We start from the raw sequence: 19,115 nt of genomic DNA on the forward strand, positions 1-19,115 counted from the left end.
CAATTCATGTTTGTCCTGAACCGGTAACGGGCTCGCGTCCTCATCCTCATGTCCACAGTTTTGGTCACACTCCGTCCACCGATGATTACAAGTTCGTGAAGGTTGCTTATGGAGGCACGGTGCTTGTGTTGTCACTGAAAACCAATTCATGGACAAGGGTTCAAGACTTTCCTTCCATCTTCTGGATAGTTACGGAGGGACATTTGTCAATGGAGCTCTCCATCTGTCATTGTTGCTTTTGATTTAGCAGAGGAGAAGTTCTTATAGTTGGAACCACCGGATTCTATCATAGATTTTAAGAGATTTTCGACTGACGTTTTGGGAGGGTGCCTTTGTTTACTACACCTGAAAGAGAGATGGTAAAAGAATTCACAAACTGCTGAAAACCAAAGTCTCATTAATCATGAGGATCCAATTTACAATATTTTCCAAAAACAATGTGGCTTGACATCTATAAAATACTTTTTTTTCACCAAACGTGAGACAAACAAGTATTTTATTTTTATTTTAGGAATGTATCTCAAAATGAGACAATTTCTTAATCTTGGAACAAAAATAGGACATTTCGAATATGCACATGGCATGCACTTGCCATGCACAACAATCGGACGGAAATATGATTTTTCCTACACCTCGAAATAACCAAATTGTCCTTTCATACAAATGGGTTATCTACGAATTCCAATCTTTATTTATCATTTTGTAAAGAGAGAAACAGAGGGGAGAGAGAGAAAAAAATTTCTCTCGCCCAACTCCAATTTGAAGAACCCTAACCCATCCATCTTCTTCATCCAAGAGCTCTCTCTCTAACCCACCCATTTTCTTCATCCAAGTTCTCTCGCTCTTTCTTTCTCTCTCTCTCCTCTCTCTCTCTCTCTAAATTTCGAATATGCACAAGAGCTATTTCTCTAACATTCCCATCTTCTTCGATTTTTACCTTTTCATTTGTAGGTTTTGTGAACTGAGTTTGCTTAATTTTGCTTTTTGATTGATGGATTTTCGAAGTTGAAGTGATTGGTTTGGTGTTTCTTAGAGGAGACCCAAATCCTTCCTTTTTTTTATTTTTATTTTTTATCATTTATCTTATTTATATTTGGGTTTTCATTTCTTCTGTCTTCTTCCTCCCTCTGTTCCCTCTCTCAATCCAAATCTACAAGCACTAAAATAGGGTTTGGCTTTTGGTGCAGTTAAACGAAAAAACGTATTAAAGGTCAATTGCCTTTTGAAGAAGAGATAAATTTGAGGGAAAAGGGAGAAATCAGAGTGGAAAGAAGGAAGAGAGAAGGATATGGACGAAATTATTTCGCGTACTCATTTGCTCTTTTTGCATTAAACTCGCTTTATACACTGTATGTACACGACATGTACATGTTATGCTCACAGATCTAAGCTCAACCCAAAAATTAGTGAAATTTGTGAAAATTTTTCCATAATGTGCATGGCTACATCTTAATATGAGAAGCGGTAATGTTCACTAGTTATGATGCACATATGTTGTGCCCCGGAATTTAGCAAGTATGAACACAACCTAGTTGGCTTCGGCGAAAAAAATTAAGAAAAAACTTAGAGGACGTTAAGGATCATGCGTGTCCATGAAATAACGACAACGAGTATCATGTTTTCCACATGCAAGGTTAAGCGGTGATTGATGTACGTAACAAGACTTTTCAAACTACCACTGTAAACTTATATACGTAAGAATTATGTTTTAATTGTATCCAATGTACCAATAGGTTGTCATTAAAATTTCTTATTAATGCGAAAAATAGCTCATGGCTTGGTCTCCAGTTTTGTGCATATCATGTGCATGTATTGTACACATGATGTGCACGTGGTGTGCATATAGTGTATATGGTGGTGACATCACAAGTGATGACATCATTTTTCTGATTTAAAAAAAAAAAAAAAAAAGAAAAAAAAAAAAGCTGTGAGCTCTAGATTTTGGGTTGGCTCAAATATGTGAGCATATTATGTGTATGTCGTGTGCATACAATGAGGAAATCCTGAAAAATTCATCCAACAAATCACCAACATTTAATGACTAGACTTTGTTCCCACCCTCGATGCGAGTCCAGTGTTGGTGGTCTCGAGCCTCGGTTGTTTGCCATGTTGCCAAAAAACTCGTGGCCTGCTTAAGTTTCGATCCCAACGATCGGTAATGAGATTTGTGACAAGGCTAGGTGTTTTGGACTCGTGAGGACGAGATGAAATTGATGGTGGCTTTGATTTGGACGGTGTTGCTCAGGGCAATGGTGCACCATGTGTGCATAGTGAGAAAGGGATAGAGGATGCGTGAGGGAGAAAATGAAAGAAGGGAGAGAGAGTAGAGAGAAAAAAATCATAAAATGAGAGGAAATAACTCGTTTATATGTAGGTATTTTAGTAATTTCGATTTTGTGCATAGCCAGTTTGTCCTACTTTTGTCTCAAGATTAAGAAATTGTTACATTTTGAAGTATTTCCCTTTATTTTATTCGTAGGCATGAATATGATGCTCTATACAAGGAGTTGGTACTTTCAAAAAAATATCTTCTTTATAGTGTTCTGTATTCATTTCTCCTCAAAAACAAATGCGCTGCCCTATGTACATATACGAGCTGTAACTCGAAGTGCGGTTAAAAGTACTATCTCTTGACGATGTTCTCTATTCGATTCTTCACCTCTAATACGAATGTGATGCTCTACGTACGGATTGGATACTTCTTCCAAACTATAGAATCAGTTTTCCAAGTTTAAGGAGCCAAAGCCATACAAATCAGACAGATCCAAGACCCATGAATTAGCAAAGAGCCCCCTCTACTATCCTCAATTTCCCACTCCACTCCACTCCACTCATTCTCTCTTTCTTTTCTTATAAAAATATAAATAATGTTAATGTGACTAAATTTCTAAATCAAATTTTATAATACAAATGATGTAACCGTTAATGATTGAATTATTATTTAAGTGTTAATTAACGTGCTTATTTTATATTGATGACACATCATTTAATTTGCAAATATAATTTAAAATTTTTATTTCCTATAATTACCCTTTACCCCTAAAAATATGGAAGTTTTAACGAAATGCCCACGGTACTGTTCACTTTAACGAAAAATCATATTTTTACACTAAAAAGTCAATTTTGTTACTATGCACTTTACCCTTTGTTTTATCGTTATCATTAAAACTCAAAATTTTCTAACAATTTCCATTAATTTTCTTTAAAAATATTGATACTCCATTCCACTCTGTCTCTCTTCCCCATAAAAATATTGATTAAAGCTCATTAAAATAAGCGCACAAGCTGGTCACTTTACCAGCTTTAATTTCATGGGTTTCTTCTATAGCAGCAGCAAACACTTTGCTGCAAACAACCAAACTGGCAATCTCAGAAGCTTTTGACCCGATTCTTGCTCCAAAATCCGGCTGAATTGTTATCTGGGTCTTTTTCTCTGAGGTGTTCTATGATTCTGAGGTTCCTGCAAGAAGAATCCATATCATATTTTTGTGTTCTGCAGCAGCTCCGCCATTGCTGATCAGTGAGCTTTCTTCTTTTAACTCAGTTTATGTGTTTGAGTTTTTGTTCAAGTTGTTGTATTTAGTGGGTGAGTTAGTGATTGCAGTACTCATGACTGAAAAAAGTTTGCTTTTCTGGTTTCTGCTGGGTTTGCTTTTTTCTTTTTTGATTACATGAGCTTGATAAATTGCTTGTTGTCTGTTGCCTTTGTGATTGGATGTTACCGTTTAACAGCGATCCGAAACGATTTTTTCTACTCCTTGTGTAAAATTTGGAACATTTTGGTCATATAGTCTTTCTGCAAGCTTCTTTGCTACCCTCCACAGCTTGCGCTGTGCGGTTGGTGAGGCAGAAGATCATGGAATGTGAAAGTTCTTATTTTTCATATTCTTCGAGTTAAAAAGCGAAGGTCGAAGTCAGTCTTCGCTTGATATGATTTTTAGAGCTAGAAAGCAGAAGATTTTACTTTATTATACTCTTCATTTCTTCCGTTTTCTAGGAAACAAGCCATAATTGGGGAGGAAAATCATTTCTTTGTCAAATCTCATTACTTGATTTTAGGAACTTTTTTGTATTAATCTCCGATTTGGGTGGTGCTCAAAAGTCGGATGGTGCTCTTAAAGTTGTTTCGGGGCTTATAGCATGCTTTTCTTGTATGTGTAGTGGAAAACATCATCATTATATGTAATGTTGAAACTTTTAGGTACCGTCCCTCCAGTTTTTTTCACTCTGTTATCGTGTTAGGCAAACCGGAAAGATGGAGCGGAGTAGATTTAATATGAGGATGCGTTGTTCGGGTTCAACACTATCAGATGAGTCAGCCTTGGATCTTGAGAGAAACTGTTGCAGTCATTCTAATTTACCTTCGTTAAGTCCACCAACACTTCAACCCTTTGCATCAGCTGGACAGCATTCTGAGACTAGCGCTGCTTACTTCTCGTGGCCTACCTCAAGCCGATTGAGTGATGCTGCTGAAGAGAGGGCAAACTATTTCACTAATCTACAGAAAGGGGTCCTGCCTGAAACTCTTGGTCAGTTGCCAAAAGGGCAGCAAGCGAATACATTGCTTGAACTGATGACTATAAGGGCATTTCATAGCAAGATTTTGCGATGTTATAGTCTTGGAACAGCAATTGGGTTTCGTATTCGACGGGGTGTATTAACTGACATACCAGCTATTCTTGTCTTTGTTTCAAGAAAAGTTCACAAGCAATGGCTCAGCCCAATACAGTGTTTACCGACTGCCCTAGAGGTCAGGGAAGAATGTTAAGAACGGTTTGATTGTTCATTCTTTTGTTAGTTGTCAAGTTTGTTTTGGGTTATCGATGCCTATTCCGTGTGAATTTACTTGTGTTTAGAAGTTTAGTTCAAATAACTCTTTCTAATTTAATCAGGGACCTGGAGGTGTATGGTGTGATGTGGACGTTGTGGAATTCTCATATTTTGGTGCACCCGAGCCAGCTTCCAAAGAACAATTGTACACAGAAATTGTAGATGATTTGCGTGGAGGTGATCCGTGCATTGGCTCAGGTTCTCAGGTATGTTTAGGTTACCTATCGAGCTTGTCATGTTTCATAGTGTAATCTAGTAAACCAAAACAAATGGGGGGCCAAGTGAGGAGCAATACCTTGAAATGACAACAACTAAATATTAATTAGCTTTCCCCTGTTACAACAACAACAAAGCCTGAATGCTGGTAAAGTGTTGTACTCTTAAAATGTGATACACGAGTATTAAAGTGCATTTTTATTCTAATACTGTCTACTGCATCACAGTTATCCCATCTTTATCCTGGCAATCTTTTAATTCTGAATGCCAGTAAGTATATTGTTTGTTTGCTTGTACTCAGGTGGCAAGCCAGGAAACTTATGGAACATTGGGTGCAATAGTAAGGAGCCAAACAGGCAATCGGCAAGTTGGTTTTCTCACAAATCGGCATGTTGCAGTTGACTTAGATTACCCAAATCAGAAGATGTTTCATCCCCTGCCTCCTTCGCTTGGACCTGGGGTATATCTCGGTGCAGTGGAGAGAGCTACCTCATTTATCACAGATGAGCTTTGGTATGGCATCTTTGCCGGAATTAACCCAGGTAATTATGGACTTAAAAGTTGGCAATACAACTTATATTGCTTTTGGAGATGGATTTAATAATATTTTCTCTCTAGAGTGCTCATCAATCCAAATTTAAGTAGCTTGACTTTGGTTTTTTGACCGTTCTGTCAAGTTCCAAGTGGATATCTACTTAGCTTAAGTTGAGCAAGCTCTGGTAAAGAAATTCCCAGTTTAAATTTAAAGATTACAAGCACAATATTGAATAGTGATACATAACGAACGAAGGAAAGGGAGAAGGAAGAGAAACACTTATTCATCATGATTCATGTTATTGCAGAGACGTTTGTGAGAGCAGATGGGGCATTCATTCCTTTTGCTGATGATTTTGACATGTGTACTGTTATTACATCCATGAAAGGAGTCGGAGAGATTGGCGACGTTAAGATTATTGACTTGCAGTCTCCGATCAGTACCCTTATTGGAAAGCAGGTGATGAAGGTTGGACGAAGTTCTGGTTTGACTGCTGGAACAGTGTTGGCCTATGCTCTTGAGTACAATGATGAGAAAGGCATATGCTTCTTAACTGATTTTCTTGTTGTTGGTGAGAACCAACAAACATTTGACCTTGAAGGAGACAGCGGGAGCCTCATAGTACTCAAAGGTGTGAATGGTGAGAAGCCACGTCCAATTGGGATCATATGGGGTGGTACTGCTAACCGAGGACGACTTAAATTAAAAATTGGCCAACCTCCTGAGAATTGGACAAGCGGGGTTGATCTTGGACGTCTTCTGAAGCTCCTTGAACTTGACATTATTACAACTGATGAAGGGCTTAGAGGTTTGTGCTTCGGAAATTGCCCTTTTTACTGGTTTCCACCATGATTAATGCATTGCATTTGTCTATCTTCAGCTTTTTATTTGTAGTTAGTCTGCATATCTCTGATTGATTCGCTTATTTTCCTTGCATATAATTCATAGATTGTAGCATGAATGAATTACAAATTTGTGTAAATGTTACCTGCAGTGGCTGTACAAGAACAAAGGACTGCTTCAGCAACGGCAATTGGATCCACTGTTGGCAACTCTTCCCCTCCATATGCAATGCTTCGAAAGGAAACATCTGAGGAGAAGTTTGAGTCACTGGGTCTTCAAATTCAGCATCTTCCTTTAGAAGTGGAACCCAGCGGCCCACCTAGGAATCCGTCCTTAGTGGAAACAGACTTTCATCTGGAAGATGGGATCAAGACAGTCCCTAGTGTCGAACATCAGTTTATACCAAGCTTCATCAGAGGCTCCCCACTACATAAAAAGTACCAGATTGATAGAACAGCTTCTGAGAATCTTTCGTCGCTAAGGAATGGCTGTGACGAAGATATTTGTTTTTCACTGCAGTTGGGCGACAATGAGGCCAAGAGAAGGCGTTCAGATGCTTCAACCAGTGCTGAAGAACGAAAATGAACTAGATTACTAGCTTAAGCTTGGGGAACCAACCCGTTTTGCATGATAGGAACGCTATTTTGAGGCAATTATGATGGAGTGAGCTACAATGATGTTTGGATCCAAGTTAACATTTCTTGTGCTGTTGATTTCTCCTAGATCAAAGTTGAAGATAATTAGTATGCACAACTAGAGTTCTATGAGGTTTACCAATGCATACTCCTTTGTGTCACTTTATTTCCTTCTGTTTTGTGCCAATGTGCCCCTCTAAACTTCAACTTTGTGTTTTAAAGTTTCATGCCATCGTCTCCTTTGTGCCACTTTATTTCCTTGTATTGATCTCTCCTAGCTGGTAAGTTGTTTATACTGTTCAATTTTATTTAATTAGCTATTTTAATTAATTTTTTTTTACAAAAATACAATTTTTACCATTTTTTTGTACCATCTCTGTAACACAAATGGGACCACATGTATTGGTGAGCCTGACCTTTATTAGAGAGATGATATAAATGATGATAATTTACTCTTTTACATCTTATTCTTTATTTATAATTTTTATTCTTTATTTATTTTTGTTTAAAATATATTTTTTATTTTAAAAATTAAAGAAACTACGTCTTTCACGTGCGCGCGAGAGGCCTGTTTTAAATCGCACAACATGTTTCCAAAGACATCTTGCGTTAGTTCTATTTCATTGTAATTGTCAAAATGCCTTACTAAACAATAAAACAACTAACAAACCTCTGCCTATGACTATGTGCCATCTCCCTCCCCCAAAGTAAAGCGCTGAAGCCTCTAAACCTTCCTCTGCCGTCGGCCTCTTGCTCCGGCTTGAGGTTGGCGGCAGCCTAGCCCTTCCCTCCTCACCCTCCTCTCTCTTCCTCTCTCGTCCACCCACTATTTTCATACTATCTCCCATATCTCCCTGTTTTTCGCCCTTCTTTCCTTTCTCCTTTTTCCACCCTTCTTTCCTTTCTTCCTCCCTTTCTCTCCATCTCTTTCCTCCTGATTTCCCCATCTCTCCATTTCCTCCTGATTTGCCCTTCTCTCCCTTTTCCTCCAAATCCACTATAGCTTTTTCCTCTCCAAGCCACCATGGTTGGAGATTTAGTTTATCTGTATTTGCATTTAGCTTTCGTTTGTTTTCTGTCTGAGCATTTTGTGTCTCAGGTTGCTTTGAACGTGGTCTCAGTCTTTCCTGAGTTTATCTCAGATCTGTTTTCTTTGTCTTGTTCCTCTCCAAACGTCGCTCCTCATTGTAAATCTTCTACCAGCTACCCTTTTAAAGTGCATTTTGCACTATTTTGGTAGGATTATGCGAGCACTCCCAGCGCGGGTGGCTTACCTACCCCTATTTTCCATTCATCCATTTGGTTCTTTGGCCCTTCAGGGTGGTGGTGATGGATCTGCGGTGGTGGTGCGACTATTTTGGTAGAGGTGGCTGTCTAGGTTTTTCGGTTTGGTTGCTGCTATGGGCTGTTCACTTTGGGCCCTTCTCTTTGTAGTTTTCGTTTATGGAGTTGGGCTTTTGCTTTGTTATTTTGGATTCTCTTTTGGGGTTGTCCTTATCTTATATTAGCTTTCTCTTTAAATGAAATTTACTTTGTTTGTCCACAAAAAAAAAAAAAAAAAAAAAAAAAAAACAATAAAACAACTAATGCAAGACATCTTTAGTTGTTTTTCATTGTATTGCATGAAGATTTGATGTGTCTATTGCTTGAGTAATTACACACTCAAGGGGAAGTGTTGTAATTAATATTTAATATAGTATGATTGTGTAAATCCTAAATAGAGATAAATTAGGAATCTTTCAGCATCTTGAAGATCTTCCTATTAAACCTTGTATTACTTGGAGAGCAAGTTAATCTCTCCTCCTTATTACTATAAATAAAGGCACAAGGTCTACGAATAACGCACATAATTCTTCAAGACCATTCTCCAATTCTCTCTTTTTGTCTATACCACACACTCTCCTTCTCTTATATAAATAGGTCACAACAAAATTTTGATATTGGATCTTTGATAACAAATTTAACGACATGAGAATTAAACCACAAATACTTAGTGTTAGCCCTTCAGTCATATCCTAATTCTTAATCCAAAATCAATCCAATCCTAATCACCCAATATAACTTGTAGGTTATAATAGACTATCTATGATGTCTTTCATTTGGAATTTGAAGCATAAAAGCGGATGGGTACCCAAATTTTGTGATAGTGTACGTGTTTCTATGCAAATCATATTTCTCCTCAAGGTGGAGCCCACTTTTGAATTTTAAAGTTAGGTCAGAAGTCATAGTTTGTTATAATACTAATTTTTGGAGGTCTATAAGTGGAATAAGCTGAATATGATAAATGGTAATGGATAATGTCACCCTTGCGACTAAGGTTTTCATAATTGATTGACAAAATAAAGGATAATAGGAGGGAAAATTGTTGAGTATTTCGATACTCTCTTTGATAATTTTTCTATTTGAGTTTATAGTTTATAGTTAAGGTTTAGGGTTTAGGGTTTATGGTTTGAGCTTTGTGTGTTGGGTTTAAGGTTGGGGTTTTAGAATTTAGGGTTTAGGATTTGGATTTGGAGTTAATGGTGGGGTTTAGGGTCTAGAGTCTAGGGTTAGGGTTTAGGGTTTAGGGTCTACGGTTTAAGGTTTAGGGTTAGGGTTAGAGTTTAGGATTTAGGGTTAGGGCTAGGGTTTAGGGTTTAGGGTCATGTTTGGTGTTTGTAGGGTTAGTGTCAAAATTTAGGGTTAGTGTTTGAGTTTAGGGTTAAGGTAAGGGTTAGGGTTTAGGGTTTAGGGTTATAATTTGGGATCTAAGGTTAGTGTTTAGGGTTTAGAGTTAGGGTTTTGGGTTTAGGGTTAGGTTTTAGGGTTTATGTTTAGAGTTTAAGGTTAGGTTTAGGGTTGAGGATTAGGGTTTAGGGTTAGGAATAGGTTTTTGGGTTTAGGGTTAGGGTTATTATTAAGGCTTAGGGTTTAGAGTTAGGTTTAGGGTTTAAGGTTTGGGGTTTAGGGTTAGGGTTAGGGTTTTGGGTTTTGGGTTTTGGGTTTTGGGTTTGGGTTTGGGTTAAGGTTTGGGTTTAGGGTTTAGGGTTTAGGGTTATAATTTGGGATCTAAGGTTAGTGTTTAGGGTTTAGAGTTAGGGTTTTGGGTTTAGGGTTAGGTTTTAGGGTTTATGTTTAGAGTTTAAGGTTAGGTTTAGGGTTGAGGATTAGGGTTTAGGGTTAGGAATAGGTTTTTGGGTTTAGGGTTAGGGTTATTATTAAGGCTTAGGGTTTAGAGTTAGGTTTAGGGTTTAAGGTTTGGGGTTTAGGGTTAGGGTTAGGGTTTTGGGTTTTGGGTTTGGGTTTGGGTTAAGGTTTGGGTTTAGGGTTTAGGGTTTGTGGTTAAGGTTAGAGTTAGGGTTAGGGTTTAGAGTTTAAGGTTTAGGTATAGGGTTTAGGGTTTGGGATACGGTTTAGTGTTTAGGGTTTAAGGTTAGGTGTTAAGGTTTAGAGTTTAGTATTTAGGGTTAGGGTTTAGGGTTTAGTGTTAGGTTTAGGGATTAAGGTTTATGGTTAAGGTTAGGGTTAGGGTTTAGGGTTTAAAGTTTATGGTTAGAGTTTAGGTTTAGGTTTTAGGGTTTAGGGTTAGGATTATGGTATAGGGTTTAGATTTAGGTTTTAGGGTTAGGTTTAAGGTATAGGGTTTATGATTAGGGTTTAGGGTTTAGGGTTAGGGTTAGAGTTTAAGGTTAAGGTTAGGGTTTCGGGTTTTGGGTTTGCATTAGGGTTTAGGGTTTGTGTTTCAATTAAGGTTCAGGTTAGGGTTAGGGTTTATGGTTTATGGTTAGGGTTAGGGTTAGGATTAGGGTTTAGAGTTTATGGTTTGGGGGTTTAGTGTTCAAGTTTAGAGTTTAGGGTTTAGGATTTAGCGTTTAGGGTTTAGTGTTAAGTTTAGGGTTTATGGTTAGGGTTAAGGTTTAGGTTTTAGGTTTTGGGTTAGGATTATGGTTTAGGGTTAGGTTTAGGGTTAGGGTAGGGTTTAGGGTTAGGGTTTAAGGTCAGGGTTTAGAGTTTAGGTTAGGGTTTAAGGTCAGGGTTTAGAGTTTAGGTTAGGGTTTAGGGTTTAGGGTTAGGGCTAGGGATAGGGTTAGGATTACTAATTTTATGCCTATATATTAGTGAGGCGATGCTATGTGAATACAAACTTGGCATGTGTCTCAATGGGTAAGTTGCTTATCTTTGTTTTCAATGGTTTTGATTTGATCCCCGCCCTAAACCCTAAATTCAATTGTTTATTTTTATAAACTTCTAGTTCCTTGCTACACACTCATGTGTGTGACAATTCTTTTACATCGATGTTTTTTTGTGTTTTCAAACTTTTAACTTTTTTATGAATAACATAATATTTTAAGTGTTAAATGTTTTAATATTTTATGAAATATTATTATTTGTCCATAGCAACATATTTATATACTTTTCAAAAACGCGTTTCTCTATGAAAGCTTTCTCTTTGAAACACCAACTCAATTTCAACTTCGCTGCTGGCCGTAGCCTTTGGCTTAGGTGTTGATGGGAGCCACCCTTATTTTCTTCTCCTTCGCTCTTTCTCACAGCCCTTTACACCTTCCCACTCCTCCTTCTCCTTCCCTTCATCTACTCTTCCTTTTCTCTCTTTTCCTCCCTTCCCTTGTCTTCTGCCTTTTCCCTTTTTCCTCATCTCTAATCTCCTCTGCCTCTTCCTTCTTACAACTTCACATCACCTCTCCCTTCCCACTACCATATTGAGTTTGGTCTCAATAACCTTGAGTTTGTCTCAGGTTTGGGCTTCAATCCCCTTATTCTGCATTTTTCGCGCTGTTTTTACTGTTCTTTGTTTGTTACCTTTCATTTTTTTTCCTCTTCTTTATCCATGATATTTCATCCCTACTCCATCATGTGCTCAGATTTGTAGGCTCCAATTCAAATTAGATATCATATCCATTTTCCTCCCTCTCTTAATCAGCATGTTGAATCCCCATCAAGACCAAGTGTTTTGTGGCCTTCGTCACAGTGAGGGTATTTCACATACCCCTTAGCCTCACCTTCTATCCATATGGTACTTTGTTTGGATATGTTTGCAGGAGTTCATGAAGGGAATTTGGATCTGGTGTCTACTTTCTCAGTTCGGAGTTTGGTGTCTTTTAAGGACGAGGCAACAAAAACGATTTGGTTTATGCTACTCCAGATTAGGGTCTTTTATTGTTTGTTTTTTTTTGCCTACGGATCTAAATTTATATGGACATCTCGTTGTTTCTTGAGTTTCAGCTCTCATCTTGTTTGGGTTTTTGCCTGCCTTATTGTTTTTTATGGGAGGCCTTTTGGTCTCTCTCTTGTACTAGGATTTTTTTTTTTTTTTTTTTTTTGGGTGGAATCTTCCACTAGTTTACTAATGAAAGTAATGTTGGCTAGAAAACCGTTCTGAGATCGTAAATGATGATAACACAGTAAACCACCTTCACCTTCTCCCTCTCTCTGGACACTTTACCAGCAGGGTTTATTTAGGGTTTCGTCTCTGTCCGCCATGGCGAAGCCAACCCGAGCCCGTCGCTCGCCGTCAGGCTCCGCATCCGGCTCATCCTCCCGCTCCCGCTCGCGGTCCCGCTCCTTCTCCGGCTCCGACTCGCACTCCAGCTCGCTTTCTCGCTCTCGTTCTCGCTCCAGGTCCTTCACCTCTTCCTCCTCTCCGTCTCGGAGTGGCAGCTCTCGCAGCCCCCCTGCCTCCAAAAAAAGGTTTGATTTCCTTTTCGCGCTTCTAATTTGACATTCGAGGGTTTGTATGTGCTGTTTTGTTGCTTAGAAAATTCGGAATAAATTCGCAAAGGAAATATTAAACAATTTTAGACGAACAAAGACACTGAATTGAATGGAATGCCGAACAACCAAAACCCTAACTACAATCATCATAGAAAAGAAACAAGCCGCACCTATAAAACACTGGCGAATGCAATATATGAGCAGTAAGCTAAGTAAAAAAATTGAAATTGAATGTAAAGAACGTTGATTCGACATTCATCTTTGTGGGTGAGAAAATTTTCAATTGACGTTAAGCATTCAGCCTTTCATCGCAAAAAGTATGAATTTTTCGTTAAGTAGGAAGGGTGAAGTATTAAAGGTGGAGCAACTCAAACGAACAGTTATGAGTCGATTAATTGATGAGGCTAGAGCATTCAAACGATAATGTATATGTATTGTTTAGATTTTAAATCATGCACCTTCACTTTTTCGTTATTTGGTTTTTTGTTGTTGTCGTGCTTTAATGTGATTATGGATTTGGTTAATTCAGGTTTTCGTAAAGCCGTATTGCTAATTAAACTGATTTGTTTTTCACAGTCCTGAAGTTGCTAAACGAGGTCGTTCTCCACCACCACAATCTAAAAGGGCGTCTCCACCCCGAAGGTATTAATAGTTTTCTTCTATGAATTTGTGGGGGTTTCGTAGTGGTTTTTGTGCTTATCAATTTTTTTGGGGCACATTGAGAAGTAGAACTTGTTAATCAATTTGAAGTAGACTTTGATTGGGTCAAGTGACTGTTCATGTACATACGTATTCTATGAGTATGAACAGAATCCTGTTTGTAATTTAGTTTTGGTAATCCAAAAAGTTACTAACTCAAATTATGTTGATGTAGATATTCTTTTTCTCCTTTTTTTTACTGCAATTGACATTTGGATATGAGTTTTCTCTTAGAAACCTTATTTTCCGCTTGCTACCTGGAGTCTCCTAGATATTGAGTTCTCGCTGGTCTTTATTAAATTTGATAGATTTCTTTTGAGTAGATCCACTAAGTTTTACTGTCTCGACCACCATAAATTCCAATCCACATCTTTCATTTGATAACATGTCACATTTCAGGAAAGTTTCTCCAGTTCATGCAGTTCATGAGTCACTTGTTCTTCACATTGACGCATTAACAAGGAATGTGCATGAAGGCCATTTACGAGAAATATTCTGTATGTTTTTGTTTTGTATCTATACTATTTGACTTCTTTTTGCATCATGAGATTATGTTGGTGATTAATATACCTAATTCTGGAGGAGTTGATCTAAGCTAATTCCGTATACATTTCTTTATTTACATAATAGCCTATAGTGCAACTAATTTAAAATCTTGCCTGAGGAGTCCAACGTATATTTTTAGATGTCAGTAAGTGTCGCTCTTCTCCTCAGCCTTTGGGGAAATTTTAATTTATATTTGATTTAAACTTTTATTCTTTTAAAGTTTCATTCTCTTTGGTTTTTTTTTTTTTTTTTTTGTTATCTTTATGCAAAATTGTAAAAGGATCTATTCCATGTAACCTTAAAGTAACTACTAATGACTCCATGTTTAGGCAATTACATGTGTCTGGTGCTCTGTAGCACCGATCCTCAAATTTGATAACCATATGTGTGAAAAAGTGCTCACATCTTTAGCTCGTATATTTTTTTTCTTCGCTAAATATTCAGATTAACTGGGTCACAGGCAGTGTCTCTCATTCCATTTTGCATGCTTTGTAGGTAACTTTGGTGAAGTTGTCAATGTGGAGCTGGCAATGGATCGTACTGTGAGTTCATGCTAGATTTAATTCTTGATTTTGAAGTATCTTGCTGTGTAACAAGCTTGTTAATCTGCCTTCTTCTGCAGGTTAATCTTCCAAAAGGATTTGGATATGTTGAGTTCAAAATACGAGCAGATGCTGAAAAAGCACAATTATACATGGACGGCGTAAGTTTTCTCGAAGAGTGGGAGTATAACAGTTGCTATAAGTATAAGACCATTACATATTTTGAATTGATGTGGTGAAATTCCTTGTTTCAGGCTCAAATTGATGGTAATGTCGTTCGAGCAAAGTTTACATTACCTCAACGTCAGAAGGTGCCTTCTCCCCCTAAGCCTGTTGCCACTGCTCCAAAGAGAGACGCTGTGAAAACTGATGGTGTCAGTGCTGACAAAGATGCACCAAAACGACTGAGGGAAGGTATAATCTTTGTATTTATTCTTTTTATAGCATCATATATGTTTTTTCTACAATGTTGGTTATCTATCTTTTACTTAATAATATCAGCTTCTCCTCGCCGGAGAGGTGCTCTCTCACCACGAAGGAGATCACCTGTATCTCGAAGAGGTGAATCTCCAAGACGACCATTAGATTCTCCACCGCGTCGTCGTGCTGCCTCACCTGCGCGTCCCTACCGCCGTGGTGGTTCACCTCCAAGGAGGAGGCTTGCATCTCCATCCAGAGGTCGTTCTGGATCACCGCCACCAAGGCGACGTTCCCCTATTAGGTATATTGAGGCAATTTTGCATTTTTGTATCCTAAATTGTTTGAGTTATTTTTATTGGTGTTTGACTAATCATCTTCTTGAATATGACCTCTCCAAGAAGGATACGAGGAAGTCCCATTCGTAGACGCTCTCCAGGACCCCCGAGGCGCGGGTAAATTTCTAATTTTGTACCTAAAATTCTTCACAAATCATGTGCTTACAAAAACAAATCAAGATATGAATTTTTCATAGACCATGGATTTCTGTTGAATGGAAAGAGATCTCGTCCTACTTCTGGTTGATTTTACTGGTTTTGCGTGTTCTTCCAACAGTTAGTGAATCTTTATCACCATGCAGATTTGTTTAATTACGTGTATATATGTGCTTACTTTTTGTGGACCTGTGATATATAAGTACTGTGCATGTAATTTCTGCAAAGAAAACTGAAGCCAGGCTATTAATTTCAATTATAAAAGTTTATTTCTTTCTAGAAACATACAAGTCCTGGAATATATTTTGCAAATGTGCTTGATAGATGCATAGGAGAGATGACCCAAAAGGCCTCAGGTGTTTTGATAATCAGGATGCATCGTATAAACCAATGGTATTATCACGGAATTTACATGCTCCTTCGCGCACCTTTTTTAATAAGATCTCAGTTGTTAGGCATGTATTGGAGCAAAAAGGTTGATGTCACTGTACAAATGTGCTTAGAAATATGAGCTGTTAAGCTATTTTTTTCTCTTCGGTTGAGTTACTTTGAGTTTATATTTTGGTTTGATCTCTTGTACGAATTTAATTCTTCAGTTCACCTACTAGACGGTTTCATAGCCCTCCCAGAAGATCTCCAATTCGTAGGCGGACCCGTTCTCCCATTCGTAGGCCTGGTCGATCACGTTCAAGGTCAATCTCGCCACGGAGGTAACATCAATTTCCATGTCTGAAGAAGTCTTTTGCTTTATGCTTGAAGTGGATCACGTTTCTTGATATTTCATGTTCTCAATTCAGTGAAGTTGGGTGGAATTGCATTTACTAGTGCATTGAGTTTGGAGTTTGTGATGTTTATTCATACCTTGATGAAAATAAGGTTTGAGCTCTTGTGCTGTAGTCTAGCTTTTGCATAGTTCTGTTGTTTGAAATAAAGTTTCTTCTCCACCCACAAAAAAAAAAACTCGTGTTGATGTATCTGTGTGCTTGAGGAGGCAGTGGTTTGTCTTGTGAACACGAAGTTGTTATGTTGGACAAAGAAGGAATGCATGAAGTAAATCTGGCCACTGATGTGGTCATCTAACATCGAACTTGCCATTGATTATTATTTTCCTTTAGGATGCTACTTGTTTTTGTTCTTTTCCACTTCAGTATGTTCCAATGTATGCGGTGGAATATATGTTTGCGTACATCTCATTACTTGACCTGTCAAAGTTTTTTTTTCCCTCCAAGTGATATATGGTGGTACTATCTTTGAGAACCTATTTTTTTTAACTCTTGGTATCTTGATACCGTATTAGTTACTACATATGTTTTTGGGTGATTATGTATAAAGTACTATCTTTTCTTCCCCTTTTTAGATGAGATGATTTCATTACGTAGTAGGTTCCTAGTTCCTACTCTGCATATTGCCAAAATATACCTTTCAAAGTTCTTATTTTGTCATATTTATTTTGAAAAGTAGTATGCTAGCTAATATGCCTTATACCTTCTTTGTTGCTTGTATTCAACAGGGGTCGAGCACCAGCTACTAGACGTGGGAGGTCAACGTCATCTGGATCACCTGGTCCACGAAAGGTAGCTTTTACTAGTTTGTTTACATTAAAAACATGGCTTATGGGATACCTTACATGGATTAACTCTCTGCAGTCTAACAGGTACCCCGAAAAATCTCTCGTAGTCCAAGAAGGTAATTTTGTAATTAATTAATTTTTACTTTTAACCTTGATCTGAATGAACTTCATTCCAGGCCATTTGTATCTGTTTTAGAATCTCACATTCGTTTAAGTTTGTTTTCATCTGCAATTTATCCTTTCGGCTTTACTATTTGTCCTTTTGGTAATCAGTTTATGTCTGATCATTTTTCTATAAGTTCACAGCATACGTATTTATTAATCGCAGATTAAAAACCCAATTGAGATTAAAAACCCAATTGAGATACAAAACTTGGGCTTAGCACTTGTGTAGTAACTTAAACAAATTCTCATGTTTTTGTGGACCGGGGTTGCTTGTTTTTTAACAGATTGGGTACTTGGTTTTATGTAGGCCTTTGAAGGGAAGAAGCAGTAGCAAGAGCAGCAGCAGCAGTTCACCTCCTCGTAAGCCATAGGTAATACTTTCTCTCGCTCTCTCATGGATTTTCTTTTAGTGGTTCTAATCATTGGAATGCAATTGGGCTAATGTTATTTAGAGTTAATACTTGTTCTTTTGCAGTAGCTTAAATAAGATTGTTCATGATTTTCTGCGGGTTAGGCGGATTGTTTGATTTTTGACGCTTTGGTATTTGGCCTATATAGCTTTAGCTTGTTCTGATGGCGGCCACTTCATGTAGGTCTTTAAGGGAAGCAGTAGCAGTTCAACCTCATAGGCCATAGGTAACACCTGCATCTCCCTCCTCTCGCCCTCACCCCCGCTCCTGTCCTCTCTTTCCCTTCCCCACCCTCTTTTACTTAGTTGCCATGAGTATGAAGCACAAAATTCTCAAGAGTGACGGACATACTCGGAGTTGATATTACCATTTGGGTTGCTTATGAGTAGACAGGATCAAGTTGTGTTATTTTGAGCTTTTACAACTTTTTCCGGTGCTTCACTTTTTTAATTCCATGACTAACACAACAATGTGGGAACGAAGGATGTTGCTTGATATTGCACATTTGGTCAATCTATTGTAAAAACAAGCGTATGATATGGTTTTCTTTTTAGCCAGGTGGTGCAATGGATCGAGTTGTACGGTTAACTTCTGTAAAGTTCTAACCCGACCGTAAAATTGAGACAATAATTCTTCCCACAGATTATGATACAAACATTTGCTCATATCATCTAATAAATCTTGCTTTCAGTCGTGTCCTTTTTCTTTTTCTTCTTTTATCAAACGATGGATTTTATTAGATAGTCTTTAAACTAGCCATCGACGGAGTTTGAACTTACGCCGTTATGCAAGTGCACATTTTCACCACTGTGGTAAAGGGTCATTTGCTGTAGCCTTCTTCATATATTGAGGCGGCAAATCTTGTTTGACCAGAACCTCTTTGTGGCCATGACCTTCAAAACATGAGTCGGATTGTTGTCGGCTTCTTTCACCATGTGAATGGGATAGGGATTTTCTATGCTGCTTTAGAGTATGGGGTGTTAAACTGTTAGATCCTTCGTAAAAAATACAATGACCATGAGCTCACGGTTAAAGAATCTGAATTACAGTATACTCCTAAGCACCCCTAGAACTTTCGGAATGGACCAGAAGTTATTTTCACTTGTCTTTGTACCACTAGTAATTTCAAAGGCCATTGTTCTATTGTTCAACCGGAAGAGAATTCTTGCTTTGATTTGGCCCAGCTTTTTAATAAGTTGCTTTTTAAAAAAAAATTCCGCAGCCCCAAGTCCCCTGGTAGTGTACTTTCAGTTTTGTAGAATGATAATAAAACTGGTCATGGAAATAGGATGGTGGTGGTTTAACAGAAAAAAAAAAAGTTAGTACCAAGGTACGCAAAACACAAGATTTACGTGCAAATGACATGGGTCGAGAAGTTTTGTGCAAACGAGATCGGGAATTTGTATGTATAAGATTGAATCAATTCAATTTCTACAAATGGTTATTACTCCTCGACTTTCAAGGAATCCGTCAACCGTTGTTGTGAATGACTGGTTTTTCT

General features: G+C 38.0%; 2 protein-coding genes across 16 annotated transcripts; both read left to right on the forward strand.

The window, feature by feature from the left end:
* The first annotated feature begins 3,186 nt into the window (after positions 1-3,186).
* Positions 3,187-7,308, forward strand: LOC137728838 (protein NARROW LEAF 1). 2 transcript variants are annotated; one of them, XM_068467615.2, is made up of 6 exons: positions 3,187-3,520; positions 4,202-4,750; positions 4,893-5,036; positions 5,348-5,588; positions 5,889-6,389; positions 6,576-7,308. In XM_068467615.2, exons 2-6 carry the CDS (start codon positions 4,256-4,258, stop codon positions 7,007-7,009), a joined length of 1,815 nt encoding a protein of 604 aa, XP_068323716.2. In that variant the 5' UTR covers positions 3,187-3,520; positions 4,202-4,255; the 3' UTR covers positions 7,010-7,308. The 2 variants fall into 2 exon arrangements, with proteins under 2 accessions (XP_068323716.2, XP_068323717.2); XM_068467616.2 differs by having other exon boundaries at positions 3,232-3,520; positions 4,243-4,750.
* Positions 7,309-12,344: 5,036 nt separating this feature from the next.
* LOC137730075 (uncharacterized) lies at positions 12,345-18,308 on the forward strand. Of its 14 annotated transcripts, none has more exons than XM_088677679.1 (13): positions 12,345-12,747; positions 13,348-13,413; positions 13,870-13,967; positions 14,512-14,558; positions 14,639-14,719; positions 14,813-14,972; positions 15,060-15,279; positions 15,377-15,430; positions 16,066-16,179; positions 16,980-17,043; positions 17,124-17,155; positions 17,512-17,575; positions 17,798-18,308. In XM_088677679.1, exons 1-12 carry the CDS (start codon positions 12,539-12,541, stop codon positions 17,573-17,575), a joined length of 1,209 nt encoding a protein of 402 aa, XP_088533805.1. In that variant the 5' UTR covers positions 12,345-12,538; the 3' UTR covers positions 17,798-18,308. The 14 variants fall into 14 exon arrangements, 8 of the variants coding, with proteins under 8 accessions (XP_088533805.1, XP_088533810.1, XP_088533809.1 ...); XM_088677684.1 differs by having other exon boundaries at positions 15,380-15,430; XR_015952244.1 differs by having other exon boundaries at positions 12,381-12,747; positions 16,078-16,179; positions 17,116-17,155.
* The last annotated feature ends 807 nt before the right edge of the window (positions 18,309-19,115 follow it).

The sequence above is a fragment of the Pyrus communis genome, chromosome 10 (genome assembly GCF_041283825.1).
Source record: "Pyrus communis isolate YQ-2024b chromosome 10, ASM4128382v1, whole genome shotgun sequence".
In the NCBI taxonomy this organism is placed as follows: domain Eukaryota; kingdom Viridiplantae; phylum Streptophyta; class Magnoliopsida; order Rosales; family Rosaceae; genus Pyrus; species Pyrus communis.